The sequence below is a fragment of the Colossoma macropomum genome, unplaced genomic scaffold (assembly GCF_904425465.1).
Source record: "Colossoma macropomum unplaced genomic scaffold, Colossoma_macropomum, whole genome shotgun sequence".
Classification (NCBI taxonomy): Eukaryota; Metazoa; Chordata; class Actinopteri; order Characiformes; family Serrasalmidae; genus Colossoma; species Colossoma macropomum.
In genome coordinates this window covers 13,734,158-13,754,994 of record NW_023494797.1, presented here as the reverse complement: position 1 = coordinate 13,754,994, position 20,837 = coordinate 13,734,158, and the positions used below count along the sequence as shown (strand labels likewise).

The 20,837-nt window shown below is 38.8% G+C and overlaps 1 protein-coding gene across 1 annotated transcript in view; it reads right to left on the bottom strand.

Moving 5' to 3' along the window:
• Nucleotides 1-817: 817 nt before the first annotated feature.
• Nucleotides 818-20,837, bottom strand: part of serinc4 (serine incorporator 4) — a 31,588-nt gene continuing 11,568 nt past the window's right edge. The window contains exons 4-12 of the mRNA XM_036584472.1: nt 19,965-20,044; nt 17,763-17,856; nt 14,638-14,849; nt 12,772-12,867; nt 5,492-5,618; nt 4,549-4,621; nt 4,269-4,308; nt 4,026-4,179; nt 818-1,748 (exon numbers count right to left, since the gene is read on the bottom strand). Coding sequence (XP_036440365.1) covers nt 1,538-1,748; nt 4,026-4,179; nt 4,269-4,308; nt 4,549-4,621; nt 5,492-5,618; nt 12,772-12,867; nt 14,638-14,849; nt 17,763-17,856; nt 19,965-20,044 — 1,087 coding nt within the window. The 3' untranslated portion in view covers nt 818-1,537. The remainder of the gene's footprint in view (nt 1,749-4,025; nt 4,180-4,268; nt 4,309-4,548; nt 4,622-5,491; nt 5,619-12,771; nt 12,868-14,637; nt 14,850-17,762; nt 17,857-19,964; nt 20,045-20,837) is intronic.

Sequence of the window (20,837 nt, the reverse complement as noted above, 5' to 3'; positions counted from 1 at the left end):
GAGAATGACCAACACAATAGAGTGGACAGTGAGTGGACACATTGTTTAAATACTCCAGCAGCACTGATGTGTCTGATCCACTCGTACCAGCACAACACACACTAACACACCACCACCACGTCAGTGTTACTGCAGTGCTGAGAATGATCCACCACCCAAATAGTACCTGCTCTGTGAGGGTCCATGGGGGTTCTGACCACTGAAGAACAGGGTAAAAGGGGGCTAACAAAGTATGCAGAGAAACAGATGGACTACAGTCTGTAATTGTAGAACTACAAACTACTGCACCTATATAGTAAGTGGAGCTGATAAAATGGACAATGAGTGTAGAAACAAGGAGGTGGTCATAATGTTATGCCCGATCGGTGTACATTCATGGTGGAGAAGTACACCAGTTTTAAAATGGTCCCTAAAGATACATTTTTTAGATGTATCACTATTTTACCATTAACAGTGTTACATATAAAGGCTCAGAAGACACATATAGGTTCACTGGTCATTTTGGATACTAAATTAAATTTCTATATTTGTGCTACAGACATTGTGATGACCCCTGGTTCCTATTACCACCACCGTAAAGAACATCAGTCGACAACTGAATTATGCAGAAATAAAAAAAAGCGGTGAAATTCCCCTTTAAGTGTATCATTTCTTCCCACAGAGGCATAATATTTTCTCCCAGAGAAAAACACAAGAAAGGAGATCTTTAATGAGGTTGTTTTTTTCCCTCTGAAGACACCTCCCCTTTCCTCTTTCTTCAAATAATTGCACACAAACAGCAAATTATATGTGTTTTGTTAAAAATATATTTACAAAAATAGCTTGATCTTTCAAGACCATGACATAAAATGTGCTAAACCTGTAATTAGAGATAAAAGAGTTGCTCAGTTTCTGGTCTAGTAAAATCATTACAGTTTACAGCTTTCTCTCTCCCTGCAGCTGACTGGTTGGTTTGAGGGGCAGAGGAATGTGAGGGACCCTCCCCTGGAGCATATGGCTGCTTTATACATTAGCCACAGATCACAGAGTGACAGCAAGTACATGTAATAGGACATTATTTACATAAAGAGCATAAATAGCTAATTACATTTTTAAATAAAGTTAAAGATTAAGTATTTTTTGTTTTGTTTTTTTGTTTTTTTAAACAGATCTAATCCTGGTATAGTTTAAACTAATCTCTAGGGGTCTAAACAGTAATCCAGTGGATGGAAATGTGTTTTCTAAAGCTGACATTAGTCCCGTGTGAGTCATTTTGTTCACCTTTGTGATCCTTTTGGCAATAATAGCGCACTCCTGATGGTAGGCCATCATAGTCGTAAACATAGCATACATTGTTCCAGTGTCCCCTTTAGGTTTTTTCCTTTTTTGCTGGTATTTGTCCAGCCTTGGTTATGTGGTTATGATGGAGGAGCATCAGAGTGCTTGTCGTAGAGTCCCTCTCAGGCTCTGTTTATTTTTTGATGAGATAAAAGTCCTTCCCTTTTGGCTTCAGCTCTCATCATAGCTTCTGCTGCAGTCCCTGCATCCTGAGACACGGTCACACACTGACGCTGACATGACGCTGGGAGGCCATCCTCCGCTTGATCCGAGAGCGCCGCGGCCGTTTAGAATTGGAACGGCAGTGACATAAAGGACCCAGCAGGAGCCACAGGTAGAGCACCACGCAGGCCCAGCAAGATGACAGCTTCACATAAAAGGTGGAGTAGCTGCCGTGGGTGAAAGTGGTCTCCAGCACGGCTGTCTCATAGCTGCAGGAAAAGGGACAGTAAGGTAAAGTGCACTTGATTAGGGCTGAACGATACTGGGAAGAGGTCACATTGTAATATTCTATATGAACAATATTGCAATACTTGAAAAACTAGAAAGAAGTCAAATGTTTTCCTAGACAAGTTACTCCCAAGTGGAGCAAATGATCATTTCAGTTATCAGCAGTGGAAATACTTCAGCATCTGCCTGGAGAAACCCATCAAAATTATTATGCTAATCAATTGTAGGGGCTGCATAGACTTGTCAACCAGTACATCCACTAGTCGACACTGTTGGCAATAGCCCTCTAGTCGAGGACAGTGCCTGAAATAAAACTGTAGTGAACAGGCATGAGGAGAGGATAGATCAGTTTTTCTGCAAACACAAAGCCCAAAGTGGCTTATTTGTGTGGAAGTACTACGCAAATTTTTACATTTTTATGGTATTTAGCAGACACTCTTATCCAGAGCAACTTGCAATTGGATCATTTTTACACAGGTGGGCAAAGGTAGTGTTAGGAGTCTTGCCCAAGGACTCTTGTTGGTATAGTACAGGGTGCTTGCCCAGGCAGGGGATTGAACCCCAGTCTGCAGCGCAGAAGGCAGAGGTGTTGCCAACTACATTATACCAACTACCAAACTGAATCCAGTCCCTCTACATGCTGTGTAAAATACAGCTTGTAAGTCAGACAGGGTAGGTTTCCAGAATTGCAGTCTCTGATAAGAAAAAGCAGTTTGACTGACATGCAAATTGACCAATCACAGACCATTTAGCTTGAAGTATGCACAGCAAAACAAACACACATTAAATAAAGTGTAGTACCAGTTGACGAACCCAAAAGGATATCTTGCTACCTACATTTAAAAACAAAACAAAAAAAAATCAGCAATAACTTTTTAACAGCATGAATGTTTCCTGGTTCACCAACAGGGCCTTTATCTCACTCCGGATGGCTTAATAGAGTGTAGATGTTTGCTAATAGCATTAAGCTCGATAAACTAAGACATTCTCGTTTCCTGTGTTTTATATATATCCAGTGGGAAAGGGGTCCTGCTGGGTGTTATAAAACAATTGTTTGTTTCCCAACGGACTGATAAAACCAGTGCGTGGAAGAGCTGTGAGGATTTTAGCGTGCAGTTTACAGCAGACACTGTACTTTCATGGGAAGAGCACTTATTGAAATACAACAAAAATGCATATTTGAAAATACACATTTTATACCTCAAACCACAGCATCTGCCTGCATATCCAATCCACCAATTATACAATACCACTAGGGCTAGGAGGGCGAATGCAAACACAAGCTTCGTCCGAGTCATGTTAAGTCAGCCACCGCATCTATTAACATCACACTTGGAGAAGAGCACTAACTGCCAGTTCTGTTTCATCAACTAACAGATGTATGCGCTAGCTAGCATCGCAATGAATCAGTCGACTGTGTTTTTGAATGACTAGCCTACTAGTAAAAATTAATAACCATGCAACCCCCAATTGGCTGTATTCTGGCTAAGGTTGCATGATATATAATCCAATATATTGAAAACACATTGCTGAAGCCTTAATGTTAAATATATTTTGTCCAATTTAGTTAAATACAACCTTAATTTAAACTCAAACCTCAATGTGTTTCCGAGTCTAACTGTTTCCAGTATAGTAGAGTAAAAGAAATCTAAGGCATTAGTGATGCAGATAAGAAAATAAATTAAAGTTAATTATAGCAAAAGACAAACGTAATAACAAACGTGTAGCTAGCAAAAGATACTATAACAACAAAATATTAACTTAAAGTATTATTTTTTTTGTTGGATCATGTGATCTTGATTCATTCCAACATCCAATAAACATGTGATTGGCCAGGATGCACGCAATAAAATATTCAGTGGTTGTTTAGAGATGCATTTGCATATTGCACCCTTCTTCAGTATACAGTCGTATGCAAAAGTTTGGGTGACATTTTATTAATTTTCTAAGTATAAATAAGGTAACACATCCTTTATAAAAACACACTTCTGCACACTTTAATGCACAACTACTGTCTATTTGCTGAATTTAAGATATTGGAAAAGATAGAAATTGTGCACTTGTAATCACACTGTTTTGTTCCACATATATATTAAAGTGTAAACATTAACTAGATGCCGTGTATGTGCTTTCAGGGAAGGGTCTAGCTAGGGGTCTAGGGTACTATGTCACGGTGATAATCAGGCTCAAGAGTGAGTCAGTGTTCACTACTCTTCCCTTAATCCAGATCAGCACTGTCGAGCTCTTTAACAACTGACCTGAACCAATTTGTGAGGGTCATCATGACGTAGAGGGAGGCCAGGAAGAAGACGAAATGGAAGAAGAAGTAGCTGTAGGCCACTCGATGACTCTCGTTGTGAATCACCTTCTGGCAGCCCTTACTCTCATCGTCAATCACAAACTCTTCCTCCACTGTAAATAAGAGAAAAGTCCATCGTTTCACAAAAATGTTTGCTACTTTATTATCAATTATAAATTCCGATCTGCAGTGTTTTACTTACCTTCTTCTTCCTCAGGACAGCAGAAACAACACGTGGCTTTCTGTGAATTCAGACAGGCGAAGATTAACATGAGCCATAAAAGATTATCATAAATTTACAACAGCTGTCTAAAATAAGCTTTTGGGGATCAGAATTTAATTTTCATTGTAAGAAACATTCATTGTAAGACAACAACTCACTGTCTGTTGCTTTACAAAGAGACAGAAGAGTTTATATAAGTGTAATGCCATAAATCATTAAGAGCTACTGAAGAGAAGACAGTAAATCAGACCCAACCCACCTGGAACTCGTAACGATAAACTTTGATCATCCAGAATGGACCAAATACCTCAGCCAGGTAAGAAGCCTCGTTACTGAAAAACAAAGTTAGTTGTTAATGAGATGTGTATGTATTAAAGGAACACCAAAAATCATAAAATATTCCAACACAATGGTGATACTGTTTAGGTTGTAAAGCTGCAAAAATTAAGACAATTTTGATGATGAACAGAGCTGTAGACGATAATAAATGTGATAACACTGAGAATGAACTTACACTGAAATAATACAGAATGCCTCATATTTAATAAGTGGTGACTGAAACTTTGACCAAAAAGCCATCAAATAGCTAAAAGCACAGTGATTTCATGACAAGAATTTACAATAAAAAGATAATTACGGTTTATTAATTAATAACAATAACAGCTGTTTACCATGATAGAACTTCGTGTTATCCCCAAAACTGCTCCAAAAATACTTTTGAATCGTGAAAAAACTACCAGTTTGTCTTTTGGTGGTACCTGTTTACAATATTTCAGTCTACTTGCTGTCCAGTTTAACATTTCAGTCTATACTGTACAAGTTATTGCTCAATAATGATTATTAATGTGAGACTTTTGAACCGTAGTGTATATAATCTTATACCTCTCCTGGGATTCTTTACTGCTCTCCACTTTTCTGGTAGTGATGTGTTTTCATATGTCATTGCTTTCCATTGTCTCTCAGACAGAGGAGCACGACACTGAAGCTAGTACCGCCGCAATACTAGCTATCAAGCTAAAGGGGCTATAATTATATGCCGAAAAAAAGTTTGGGCACAAAATTAAATACAGTGAAAGTCTATGGAAGTCTTAAATCATTTTAAAATGCTTTTTTTAAGAAATAGTTGCACTTAAAACAATAAAACAGTCTGAAAATAACTGATCTACAAATTGTTTAACATGTTTGGAAAAAAAAGCTCTCACCATGCAAACAGCACACAGCAGTACATAATAGCAGCGCCGATGATGGCTACAGCATTTCCTTCGTTCTGGATCTCGTCTCTGCCCACATTAGGGTAGCACACAGTCATGTTGACCCCCTGGTACTCCACTGAAAGAAATGCACACAAAAAAGACGGATTATATCAGGGATGTGACAATACATGTCACAGTGGCTTAGCCAGAATTTTATTTTGGTGGGGGGCTGGTTACAGGCTGGGGGGGGGTGATAGCTCATCATCATTATAGTGTCCTGATATAGTAGCCTCCAAGTGAGAGTGCCTGGACCCCCAAGGTCCCATTGTGGCTACGCTCTTGACGTGTCGTACTGTATCAAATTGTATCACAGCCTGTTGCATATTAATGCTGCATATTAATGTTAAAGTAAATACACACTTTCAGCCACTCTTTAATTTGCTTTGGAAAACGTATCGAATGGAGACACCACTTTGATTGAGCTTTGTGTATTGTTACACCCCTAGATTGTATGGGTATGCTAATTATCAGTTTTGTCAGTTTTTATAAAAAAAAGTAGTTGGCTTCAAACTGTACTTCAGTTACTTCAAACTGTAATGGGATTACTTTACTTTTTCTAGGAAGTAATCAGTTATCTTGTTACTCATAACTTCTGTATTACTCCCTAAAAACCCAAACACAACTGAAAAGTACAAAGGTTAATTAATTTCTGTATGTTATTTACAAAGAAATAGCCAGTGACTGTATGATTTCAAAGACATTATGAATGGCTCATGCTATTTAAAACCCTAGAAACTGGCCGGAAGAACCTGTTCAGAAACAGAAATAAACCTTTATGGAATGTTTCTAAGCTGTTAAGTGAGGTTGGAGCTCTCTCTTCAAAATATTTTAAATGGATCACACATATTTTTAACCTTTTCAACTCCTTGAGACCACCGGTGGTTCCAAAACGCACTTCGTCATATTCTTCATAACTTGCATATTTCATAAGCTACATTCATAAGGTGGGTGTGATATGACAGTAACTGTCTTCTTTCCAGTCAAATAGATGGGTGATGTAATTTTAAACCCTTATAATAAAAGAAGCTGAGACAAATTTTTTTCTACTGAAAGTCGACCCATTTTTCCACAAATCTGGGCTGTAAACTATAAACAGATGACGTCTCTTCAGTGATCCGCTCTGTAAAAATTATTTTTATAAAATAATACATAGAGCGTGCTGCGAATGATCCACCACCCAAAAAGTACCTGCTCTGTGAGGGTCCATGGGGGTCCTAACTACTGAAGAACAGGTTAAAAGGGGGCTAAAAAAGTATGCAGAGAAACAGATGGACTACAGTCTGTAATTATAGAACTACAAAGTGCTCCTATATAGTAAGTGGAGCTGATAAAATGGACAATGAGCGTAGAAACAAGGAGGTGGTCATAATGTTGTGCCTGGTCAGTGTATATTAGACACTGTTTTCCGATTTTCTCCTCTTTTAGGCTTTGATGCTGAAGTCAAAGTGTTTTTTATGGTTTTATTTTTCTGAAATACAGCCTGTAGGTAGAAATGGCAGGTAGAGGAGACACACACACACACTCACCCTCTTCATCCTCCAGGGCTTGCGAATCAATCTAGGGCAAATTCCTCCAGTGTTGCATTAAAAGCCGACCCAGGCTTGTATGAAAACACTGGCTAATTACAGGGGCTTTGAGCGTGGCATTTACACACGCGAGACAGGAATTCTAATTGAGCTGCAGTCAGTGGCATACTGTGTTCCCGTTTAAGGATAAGGGACCCTCTCCTGGTGTTCTGTGCTTTCAGATTTAGAGAGTTCCTCTGAGATGGGATTAAAGTGCCAGAGTGTCATGGGTGCGACTTCATAACAGTCCACTCAGATGAAGTCACACAGCAGGCAGAGCCTCGCATCCCTGGAATGTGTTGTCAATATGTTACAACATAGTAAAGCCAGGGATACACAGTGATATCAGAATCATATCGGTATTAGCTGATAATTTCTTAAAAAAAAGATCAGCACCCAACAGATGAATGTATTTCAAACTAATTTTTGATGATATATTTATTGCACTAGGGAAGAGCAGAATGTTTATGCAATGCTGGGCTACTGAGCTACAACATCTGCATGTTTTTACTTTTTCTCATTTGTAATCCTATGAAAATATCTGTTCTACTTATTTGTTATGCAAATCAAGGTGGATTTAGTCATCATTTCTACATTTTATAAATATTTATGTGATGGCATCAGCCATGTACATTAAAAATATTGAATACTGGCATCGAGCCACAATTCCCATAGAAGTAGGAGTTACGTACTGTGGGAAAATCACTGTAATGCATGGCCTAGAGTGCATTGCTTTTATAAAACAGTGATTAAATACAATATGACAAAGTCATCAATGTTCAAGAAATATTTTAACCTAGTAATAATATTTACTACAAACAATTCAAACAATTCTTCCACCAAGCAAGTTTGTTAATAGTGGGCTATGGCTGCCGAGCAATACTGTGGTCAAACATTATTCAACATTATTTTAATAACTTGCTGCATTCCAGCAGAATTCAGTTGATGTGTGATGGTAAATCTTGAGAAATATCTATCCAGTTGCTGTCAAAATTCACAAATGCTATAGGAATATGAAATGATGATTAAAAGAGTGCCCTACTTGAGCCTGTTTGGCTACATAAAGTATCCATTACAATTTACCCTGCATTCGTTTGTAGCCCACTCTTCCCCCTTTTCAATATATCGCTGTTGTTGGAAGAAAACCTCATATCTCCAGAATGGTAACTTTACAAGAGAAGGAAAAACCCTACTTTACCTTCAATGTAAGTCAATGGAACCAGACTTTTTTTAAAGTCATTTTTGGGTCATTTCTTTTAGACCAGTCATCATGAAATTTCCACACAATGTAAAGGGCAACAGGTTTTTTCAAATTATGTCAAAAACTGAAAAACATCAAAAATGGAGATACAAGATTTTCTTCCGACAGCAGCGATATTCTGTTTTTATGTATGCTGACGGAGAAAATCAAGGGGCAGAAGGCCAGGACTCTTACAGTATCATGTACAACAAATGGGACTCCATTCTGAGGCTCTGAATGGCATGGAGGGTGTGTGCGCTGGAAAGTTGTTTTTATAGCAGTCTGACTCTGCATATTTCTGAAGCATGTCGAAGCATTACCCCATATTGCCTGAAGACAACTTGCCCCTATTCTACACAGCTCTATAGTAATGCCATAATTTGATGCTACATGACCTCCAGACTGCTGGAAGTAATCCAGTAATCTCTGTTCTCAAAGCTGGCAGTATCAACTTGACCTTTTCCAGGGTTTTATGTTTCCCCCATAACCTAAATCTCAAGCTTTAATTTCATTTCCCTTAGCAGGTTTACAACATCTGTCTTTTTTAATATGGCATATAAAACATCACCCTCCACCACATAACCACAACTGATCTACATGCTTCGGTGGTCTCTCCCTCCCCCTGTTCAGTGCCTCATGCTCTAATCATCAGAGCTTTTCTTTCTGGAACGTTCCACCATTCGTCTCTGTCACAGACTGATCACGCTCCATTACTCACCTTTACTAGATACCACATATAGTCATAAATTGCAGATGACTTTCTGCCCAAAGCAGCCTTTAGATGTGAGGCTATGACGATGCACTGAATGGATGAGCTTTATGGGCTCCAACAAGTCCTTATTTTTTCTTTAACTTAAAAACTACTCTGCATCAAATATATATCTCATACAAGCTGTCCAATGTTTTTAGGGTGTCTCTTCTATGCTTTGTTTTGTGTGGTTTTCATGCACCGCAGTTTTCAAGCTGGAACCAAGAAACTCAGGATTTTAGGGCCTATATGAGAATAGAGCACTTGTGCTTTTGGGACTTACCGCATGTACATTTTTACGTACAATTTTGAGTTGCAGAATTTTGGAAAAATTCTGATCTAACTGCCACAAATGATCTCTCACACGGCTTGAGACATTACATTAAGACTCATACAAATACTAGCACATATATAAATACACACAAATTAGCAACCATGTGGGATAGCAAAACAGCATCCTAGCAACACCCTGGGATAACAGTAATGTCCTAGTAACACCTTAGCAGCCACCTGGGATACCATAGCAAGGCTTAGCAACACCTTAGCAACCGTCTGGGATACCATTGCAATACCCTAGCAACACCTTAGCAGCCACCTGGGATACCACAGCAAGGCCTAGCAATACCTCAAAAACCACCTGGAATACCATTGCAATGCCCTAGCAACAGCTTAGCAACCACCTGGGACTCCACAGCGTGGCCTAGCAACACCTAAGCAACCACCTGGAGTAACAAAGCAACAGCCTAGTAACACCTTAGCAACCACCTGGAGTAATAAAGCAACAGCCTAGCAATGTCTTAGCAACCACCTGAGATAACAAAGCAACAGCCGAGCAACACCTTAGCAACTGACTGGGTTAACATAGCAACAGCCTCACAACACCTTAGCAACCACATGGTATAACAAAGCAACAGCCTAGCAACACCTTAGCAGCCGACTGGTTTAACATAGCAACAGCCTCGCCACACCCTTAACCACCACATGGGATATCATAACAGTGTCCTAGTAACATCTTCAACCCTCTGGATGTCATTTTTTTTATACAAAATATTCTGTTTGGGTTTTGAAATAAATATCATTTTCATACGCACACGTGTAGAGGGGACAAAGTAAAAAGTCTATTCGGACTCAGAGATCAGTTCACACGAAAAAGACAGCTCAGCTCAGGGACACTGAGTAAAAGCTCAGGTCAGCATGTTCATTCATGGTTGGACTGCTACACAGCGAGACCTCAGCTAAAGACCACAAGGTTACCCTACAACACCCTGAAGAGGTTCACTACACTTATGAGCTGACAGATAGCTTATCCCTTTCTCCTTACAGTCACTGTCAACAAGCCCCCATTTTACCTGTGACAGACAGCTCAGCAACACTCAGGTGGGTAAAGCCAGGCTCGTACATGCTGGAAGGATAAGGCTTGTGACACGCTGCCTAATAGCGTGTAACCGTACCACCAGCATGCATTACTGTGCTGTTGGAGTGTCATTCGATGCAATAGGAATGTGATGTATCCTCCCATATGCCCTGCAAGACTGACAGTATGGGAAGCATCAGCCAGTGTTTCAGCCTGAATTTGAGGTTATTAAAGGAACACTCCAGCATCTTTAACCTAACGTCTATCTGCTGCATCTGTGGTGTGCGGCCAAATTACTGTGAACAATATAAAATACTTCAGATACAGGTAATAGAATTTATTGGGCAGGTGAATTCAGTAAAGTATTATTTTTTACAGAACATGTTCATTAATTCAGTCAATGATAAAAAGAAAAGTCTTTAGTAGAGAATTTTAATTAAGTCTGGTTATTGGATGCAGGCCACAACTAAAAACCACAACAACTAAAAACCTGTCAGGTTTGACACGGCTTAATAACAAGCCTTTTATTACATAAAAAAACCTTCCGTCTTTAGTCAGTAGGCAGAACTAACGTGCTACATTCAGTAAAAGCAGTGTTTGAAGGAACAAATTAAAACAACTTGAATGGGTTGGTTAGACTGTAGTTTCAATAGCAAGTGTGCTAGCTAATTAGCTAGGGTAATAACTGATCAACTTTAGCTAGATTATCTGACAACTTCAGCTACTGTGCTATCTAGCATACTTGCTACCCAAATTACATGCAGGTGAACCGTTTCACCTTTTTGCCTCTTTTCTTTAAAGCTACACTGTGTAAGTTTTGGTATTTGGAGACCTCTCTGGTGGTAATGTGTAATTGCATGCAGCGTTTGCAAAGAACATTCAGTTGTGCTTTGGGCTCCTTCCCTGAGCAGATGAATCTGATGACTGCGAGCATGTGAAAGAGTATTCAAAGAGAACTCAGCCAAAACTTGGTGAAGGACGTGTCTTCTGAGGATGTGAGGGAGTTACCTACTATAGTTATCATGTCTTCCTCAGTTTAACGTTGATTTGCATTTGAGGTGTTAAATTTGAGCCAGACCTTTTTAATGATCAAATTTTCTTGTCTTAACATTTCTTCCAATCTTTTTCACAACATCAAAACAAATCTGTCTACGTGTCTTAAGAGTAGATGTTTTAACTTTGTTCATTCTAGCTGTGGCCAATTCTAACAAACCTATGTCATGTAGTTGAAATGGCCAAAATGTCGTACACTTAGATTATGTAGGGGGGAAGCCACAGAGCCGGACATTCTTTCTGAGCCTGTGCTTATGACCACAATACGTATAGATGAAAAAAAGCACCTTCGAATGACTTTTTCAGGCTTGAAAGGGCCAACGTACAGCATTGCACGAACGCCATAATTCAGCATGTTTTTTTTCGTCTCCTTTCTTCCTTCAGTTTTAACTACAAATCTTATACAATGCAGCTTTATACACTGCATTTACTGCATGTAGCACTTCATCCTGTCCATTTGCCTGAAGGCTCTTCTGCAATAAAGTGCTTGTTTGAAACCATATTGAACGTGATATTCTTGCGAGCTGCAGGAGGACAGTACTGCAATAATGACTGCACATGAACATAGCAAAACTGACAGGTTTGGAAATGAAACGTGTTACTGATTTAGCATTTAGCATTAAGGGTGGCAGGCCTAATGTGATCGGTTTCACTTGTGTTTTTCTCAGGCTGAAATTTCACAAGTCTTAGGTCTTGAGTCTGAATTGAGTTGCGAGTCGGTCAATGTGCAACGAATCAGAGTTGCTGACTCAATTCCCCATCACTGACTTGCATAATTGGATCTTTCAGTAAAGAACTAGTTCTCCAGAATTTGTGGTAGTTCATTACCAGCATGGTAGCTCCGCCTGATCGCTATGGATATCTTAGGTAGTAAACTAGTACTGCTTATTTACTGTTTCTTCAGTTTTCCAAAGATGAATAAAACATCATAAGAACAGCTCTAATGAGACTTTCTCTCATGTATTGTTAGTGAAACAAATGATGTTAATCAAACATGTACTTCAAACATTTATTCAGAAAATGAATCTTCTATTGTAAGTGAGTTTCGAGTCAACAGGATTTCTGTTCTTTTCTGTACAGGAATCCACATTGAAATTACTCTTCATGGTGATCAGGGGTATGATACGGTTGGGGCTGAGAGAGACTAGGTTAAATAATCTTTGTCTATCTGCCCATACCACACAAGGGTCACCACACAGGGTCACTCTAGAGGTGTGGTATGGTTTCGTTTTGGTTTTACACTGTGCTCAGTGTGTGGAGGTGCTGTACCTTTCTCAGGTGGACGGCTGGAAAGTGCAGAGAAGGTCAGGTACATGACGTAGCAGCTGATGATAGAAGCCTGCAGCAGTCCTGAGCGAGGCTGCTCTGAAAACACCAAAGCAAGAGTTACATTCCAGAAAACAGTCATCGAGCACGAATGCATGCATTTTGTCCATTCTCACTCTCTTCATTCATTTGTGCAAGTTTCAGCAGCGTGCATAAATTGTAATCAGAGCATGTTGATAAACACACTTCAGTGTTCTTTTTCTTTCAGCTTCATATACACTGCCAGCCAAAATCTTGAAGCAACACTAACATTGTCAAAAATAAATGTTATTTTTTTCAAGTATGAAGGGACAGTAGAAGAAAGGTGTTTGACAACATTTTTGCTGCTATATTGAACTAATTCTTAAAGGGGATTCTGCAAAATGTGAAAAATATGTGTAAACAAATTTACCATATAAAATAACCAGTGAACCTATAAGTGCCTTCTGAGTTTTTATATGTAATGTTGAATGAGTAAAACAGTGGTCAATCTCAAGTAAGTTTTCTTTGGGTACTATTTTTTACCTTACAACACCCTACATGTACCTCTCCACTATAAATGTATTCAAAAATGTATCTTAAAACAATCAGAAAACAATGTCTTAGGCATCACGCAGCGCATTCAAAACTTGAATTTGGAGGCATTAAATGCTTCAGATGTCTGGTTCCTATCACTGACTTACTACATTTTTCTATAATGTAATCTAAAATCGATGGAATCCCCCTTTATTTAGTTTAGCTCTTGGTGATTCCTGCAGTTTTACTGCAGCCCTAATCTTCTCCACCTGGTTCTCTTATTCAGATGCTCCTGAAGGCCTGATGATTTTAATCAGATGTGCTAAATTAGGAGTTCAACGTATTCCCTCACAAACTGATGGAATATACGTATTTAGTTAAACTAGATAGAAATAAACATGTGTTAACTACTGGCAAATTGACTTACAGTACTGTGCAAAAGTCAGAGACCACCCCTCATTTATTTAATTCAGTCATTTAGAAAAACGATTTATTATCCAGGAGATATTTCTTATTAAATTAAATGTAAGATAATTCATCTGCTTACGAAAGGTGGAAATTCAAAGTCTAAGGAAAAGAAGTGGAAAGGAATGAGTTTCTAAAATTTAGAAAATATACAGAGAAAATGGGACTCCTAACAACTGTAGAAGACCTGGTAGAGACCAACACTGTCCCCACCAGATAAACAGCACTTAAAGCTTTCCTCTTTGAGAGAGAGGAGAAAACCAAGCTGCTTCAGATCTGAAAACATCCACAGGTGTTTCTGTCCATCCTTCCACTGAGAGAAGACGACTCAGCGCTATGGGTCTGAAAGGATGTGTAGCTGTCAAGAAGGCCCTCACTAATAAAGAGAAAGCCAATACATCAAACTGTAACAAGCTGCTGGTGGTCTCAGAACAATGGACTGACCACCCCAGAGCCCAGACCTCATCATCACTGAATGTATTTGGGATTACTTGGATCATGAGAAGCAGAAAGTGCAACCAACTTCTAAGACTGAACTTTGAAGGTGTGGAAAAATATCCCTGCAGATTTCTTTTAAAAACTGAATGTGAGTCTCCTGAAAAAATGGAAGCTCTGATAGACGGTAGATAAACTAAATACTGAAAAAATGATATTATATTTAGTCGTTCTGTGTCATTTTCTGTTAAATCAGTCAGAATAATTTGTACTTACCGGCTATTAAGACTTGAAATTAATTAAATAAATGACTTTTACACAGTACTATACTTGTTAACTGTTTTTGGCTTCCATACTTTTGGCATCTTATGTACATTGTGTATAGTGGATGACGACAATGTGGCTGTGACTGACTTTGCTGGACGCAGGGGGTGACGGCAATGAAGCTCATGATGGCACACAGGCCCAGGTTGGTCCACAGCAGCGCCTTGTTTACTCGGCACGCGGCTGGGTGTGTGTAGTACTTGTACATGAAGGTGAAGGCTGCAGTGGCCACGGTATAGAAGAAGAGGGTGGCAAACATGACCGCCACGTACCACCTCTTATCTTCAGCTGCCCCAGTTAACCTGCGGAAGAACGGCGAGACATAAAAGCATTGAGATCGAATGTTAACATGGTTTAGAAGAGTGTTCATACTACTGTGTGTTTTTCTTGGACTGGAGCCACGTTCTGCGAGACAGCATTTCTTTTTTTTTTTTTCCTGCAGCCAAAGTCCTATCATGTCAGTTGTGTTCAGCACTTAGCCAATGCCTCACGTGGCCTCAAGTTACACCCCACAAAACATCTGGGATAAAGCTGTGTCAGAGACAGTGAGTCAAAGCATGAGTCTGTGTGTGTTGAGGGAGACACTCAAAGTGCAACAGCTGATTTTTCATCAAACCAGAATATGATAAGGCGCTAAACTTTACTCAGACCTTTAACAGATGTGGCAGACTTTTGCAATGCAGACTGAACTCCAGTACGAAAGGCCAAATCTATACTGAAGAATCAATACTTCTGATCATGATGTTTCCTTCTGAGAATGAATCCTTACAACACAGTAGTTAAAGCAGCCGTATCATGGAAAGACATGATGCCGTTGTTTTTTAAATAAACAATCAAAAAAGTGAGCATTCATAAAGTTTCTCAATCTACCATTCCATGCCCAGTCCATATGGCAAACATATGGAAATTAAAGCTGCAAAAACAACCCATTTTGAATGTATTGTTCTTGTGATGTCACAAAAAAACCAACACATTTACATATATCCACCCATTCAGCCTACAGCAGTTTGGCTCTGCCCATTCACATTTAAGTTATAAGGAATATTTCAGCTTGGACAGCTGTTTGAATAAGGCTCAGTACGCAGGGCAGCCAATCAGAACAGAGATCATTTACATATCAGTCTCACTGACACAGTAATAAAAGCTTAAGGAATAAAGAGAATGAATTGACTGAGCCCTGACTAAGATATGAGCCCTTTAATATATTTGTTTCAGTGAAACTGAATGCATATTTGATCCTGAAAAAGAACTGAAAATGATTGTTGAACAGAAATATGTATGACAAGAACCTACACTACATAAAACATCCAAGTCACACCCACTGCTGATACGTGTTCAACTGCAAGCACACAGCTTGTATAATCTCCATAGAAAAGCACTGATCAATAGAATAGGACACTGTGGAACAGCCACACATGACCCTAGGGTCACAATGCCCAGTGTCAGGTGTTGTGGTATAAAGAGAGGTATAAAGCCCTCAGCATTGGGCTGTGGAGCAGTGGAACTGTGATAGAGCTCCAGTACCTTTGGGATGAGCTGGAGTGATCCAGAACTGATCATCCAAATGAGAACCTGACCACACTAGTGCTCTTGTGGTTGCAATTAAATCCTCACAGCAATGTTCTGTGTTTAACTCTGTCCCTTTTTCACTAGGTTTCAATGACTTTCTGATTCTAGCAGTATCTGAGCTTAGGACTGGCTTTCTCTCTAACCTATTGGTAGCTAGCGAAGATTCTTTCTCTGGGTAGACAAAGCACTTTTTGTAAGTCGCTCTGGATAAGAGCGTCTGCTAAATGATGTAAATGTAAATGTAAATGTAAATGTTCCAACATCTAATGCAAAGCTTTTCCCATAAGAGCAGCTTATAAGCTGTTACTGCAGCAAAGAGAATACTTTTCTTTTCAGAAGAAACATTGGATGAGCAGATGTCTACAAACCTTTGGACATTTGGTTATTTTATTCTTTAACCCTTGCAGCTTCTTGTAAGATTCATTATTTCTTTATAACATAATGTTTACAATAACAAGTTTAGAATAAGCATCTACAGGCTTCTATTGAACAGCCAGACATGGGTCTATTCTATCAGTGTCTGTATTTACCAATGTTCACTGTAGAAATCACAATGATTTCCCTTTCTTGTCTAGGTATTGGTATCAGGATACTAGGCTGTGTATTGTTCAGTATTGTATTGAAAAGAAAAACAGCAGTATTGCTCATCCCTACTTTGAAAATGGCTCAACCAATCAGATTTTAGAACCGGAATGTTCAATGGAGGTTTAAAATGCAATTCCACCAATTTTTCAAAAATTGTGCATAATTCAATCCCTATCATTCAGAGTGCTTTGATTTTAAACGGTTTATTGCAGATAATCTTACTTAAGATTTTCTTTACAGTGATAGTGATAGGAACCAGGGTCACAATGTCTACAATGCAAATGTAACCCTTTTATTTAATATACAAAATGACCAGTTAACCCTGCTCTGAGTTTTTGTATGTAATGGTAAGAATGATAATACTATCAATAAATAAATAAATAAATAAATAAATACTTTTTATGCACTACTTTGCCTCACAACACCCTACATGTACCTGTCCACCATTATTATTTTTTTTAAATACATTTCAGGCTGAAACCTTATCTCAAAACTGTTGCTGAACAGTGTCTCAGGTATCAGGCAACACAGTCAAAACCGTTTTGTGTGGTAACTTTCTGTGGGGGGCTTTTAGAGGCAATAAACCCTTGGGGTGTCTGGTTCCTGTCAGCACCGCTGTGAACAATGCTGATGTGGTAAGTTTCTCTAGAACAGACCATTTCACACAAAACCACTCTGAATTCATTGTTTACATCTTAAGACTTACACTCTAAACAGCGTTGTGATAAAACAACACATTTTGTGTTATAGACTTTTCTGATTTAACATATTCTGTGTAAACTAACCTAAAATACATGATCAATAACTGAGTATTAAAACATTTCAACACATTTTGTGTTAAAAGAAACACTAAATCTATGTAACACATTTTTTTGTAATATCTAAATCTAACTGATGTCTAGTTAGAGACAGAGTGTGCGGTTTTTAACACATGACTTAAGAGGGCAGTTATGCTGAAACTTTGAAAAATCTGTGGAATTTCAACTTAACTGGCAAAAATGACAAAAAGGACTGAATGCATGCTGGTTGAATGACAACACTGCCCTCACTACCTCACTCACCAGTTCTTATTCCAGGTGTGTGCAAAAGCAGTGATGAGGATGAGCTGAATGAGGATGAAGGCAAAACCTCCCACTACTCCAACATAGTGCCAGGCTGGAGAGAGAGAGAGAGAGAGAGAGAGAGAGAGAGAGAGAGAGAGAGAGAGAGAGAGATAGAGAGAGAGAGAGAGAGAGAGAGAGAGAGAGAGAGAGAGAGAGAGAGAGAGGGCGAGAGAGAGATAGAGAAAGAAAAACAAAAGATCAATTACAATCTTTGACACACAAACATGACAAATAGGGTAAAAATGCTGTAAAGCTGCCTGAGGGTCAGAGTGTCTACAGAATAAGATTTACTGTCTCCTAACAACCGATACCCACCCAAGTGCAGATTCATGAGTGCTGACAAAAATCCACACTAAATATTTGGCTGGAAAATGTTTCAGTGGGCTTATGGTGCCCCCTGGGTGAATCCAAGGAGAAGTGCATTTATACTGGAACTGATGCAGTATGTTTAAATCACGTACAAATGGGACGACTATGCTACTTTAATCACATCATTAAAGTATAGATATTTTAAGTGAATTTAGTAAGAGCTTAAAAATGTATCAATGCATTGTGATGCGTCAACCTGAGGGAGATGATTCTCCTATACTGATATTGGAAAAGTCAAAATGGATTATAATCCATCATATTATAATTGTTCAAAAATATAATTACATTACAAGTAATTTTATAATTATTCAAAAACTACCCAATATCATTTATTTAAAAAAAACATTATTTTATTTATGAAAATCATAATTATTTATCATAATTCATTACATACGAGCATCAATTACTGTTATTTATTTTTCAGGAGATATTTCTAAGGAGATGAGATATAAAATAATAGTAACAATACTTGTGTAAGGAAGAAGAAACTCAAAGGAAAATAAGTGAGTTTCCAAAACTGGAAATGATTGAAGCTACAGGGGCTTAACAATATGTCGCCTGGTAGACCACCAAAACTGTTCATTTCAGATTAACAGCACTTTCATCCTTGACAGAGAGGAGAAAATCAAGCTGCTTGAGATCTGAAAACATCCACAGGAGTTTCTGTCCATCCTTCCACTGTGAGAAGACAACTCAGCACTGTGTGTCTGAAAGGATGTGTAGCTGTGAAAGCTGTGAACCTCACTGAGAAAAGGAAATAGATAAAAAGAAGCTGCTGATGTTGTCAGAACAATGGACTGACCACCCCAGTGTCCAGACCTCAATATCATTGGCAGTGTTTGGGATTACTTGGACTGTGAGAAGTAGAAAATGCAACCAACTTCTAAGACTGAACTCTGGAGGCGTGGAAATTTTAGATTTCTTTGAAAAACTGAAAGCAAATTCTTGGGTCTTCTGAAGTCTCCGGAAAGTCCTGAAGGAAATTCAGGAGTGATTGTGCAGCTTAAGCTTGTTAAGTGGCTGCTATGGTATCCCAGGTAGTTGCTAGGGTGTTCCTATGTGTTTGCTGTGGTACCCCAGATGGTTGCTACAGTTTTGCTGTGCGGTTGCTGGAGTATCCCAGGTGATTGCTAGGGTGTGGTTAGGCGGTTGCTATGTTGTCCCAGGTGGTTACTAGGGTGTTCCTAGGCGGTTGCTATAGTATACCAGTGTCAGATAACAAGAGTGCCACTAATAATCGCTTTATTGGTCACTAAAAATATAAAGAGTGGACATACAAAACACTGAAAAAACAGATAATATTTAGTTGTTTTCTGCTTCTGATAACTGAATAACTTGTAAATAATAGCTGTTTTGACTGAAAATTAAACACACAAAAGGTGGTCTCTAACTTTTGCACAGTATTACATGTGTTCATTTTTGGCCAACATAAAATTGGTGATAAATAAATTGTGGAAACAAAATACAGTTTTTGTCTGTTTTCCACTACTGTGTGAAATCCCCCTGTCACGTCTGCATATTCTGTGTATTTTTAAACTACAATAATAGTCTTATCATATCCCGATGAAGTTGGTAACTTCATGATGCGCTGAATTGTTGAGAAAATGATATTTGTACCCTTCAATGTAAGCTACAACTATAGATCATAAAATATCAACAAAAATACCAAATTAGACTTCACATCAATACTCAGTGCAGATCTGCTCGCTCAATCACTCAGCGAGCAATTCTGCCCTAGAGATTAAAGCTTTAGCACTCAGCAAAGCTCTTATTTGTTGCTCATCAACTCACCATGCAGGAAAGACTCAGTAGGGATGAAGAAGGCAGCTGCAACCATCCCGAGTAACGTGATGAACTTCAAAAACCAGAACCTGGTAAAAGCACAGGAGAGAGTGAATATCTGCTCATGTGTGGATATTTTTAGTACATGCTGAGAAGATAAATCTGTAAATAGTGTACAGATGGACAGAGTCAGAGTAAAAGCTATTTAGAGCCCACAGTGAACTGTGCGTGGATATGTTTGCCCTTCTTGTCGCAGGCTCAGCCCTGTCTGACTTCAGGCCAAGCTCTGCCCTGACTTTAAGAGCTTTAGAGCTGAAGTGCTTTCATATACATTGGGATTGACTCAGTGGCCCTGTTACAGCCTCTAAGAGCCTAATCCCTGCAACTCCACTCTTCAGACGCACGCCAGAGCGCAAGTGAAAGGGATGAAAACAAACACGTCATAATCAAATCTGATGCTTTCCATTAAAAGACAAACAAAGGCTTATGCTAATAGGACAGTATGTAGTTTGACTTGGGCTTTTCTGAGAGTGTGCTCTGGATAAAAGGGAATTCCACTGAATTTTCTCCATAATGCAACTGTCAAGATGTAAAATGCAGAGTGATGTGAAACGTGCCTTTCTAGATACACTTATCGTGTCAGAATTGTTCACAGTGGTGGTGATAGGAACCAGACATCCATAGTGTTTAATGTGTCCGAAGGCTCACAGAAAGTTATTACATGAAATGCATATGAATGCACTGACTGATGTCTGAGACATTGATTTCTGATCATTTTCGTATGAGCTTTTGGGTAACAATGTATTTTTAAAATTCATTCATGGTGGTTGAAAGACAAAAAAGTCCCCAAAGAAAACTTTTTTTTCCCGAATTTATCACTTC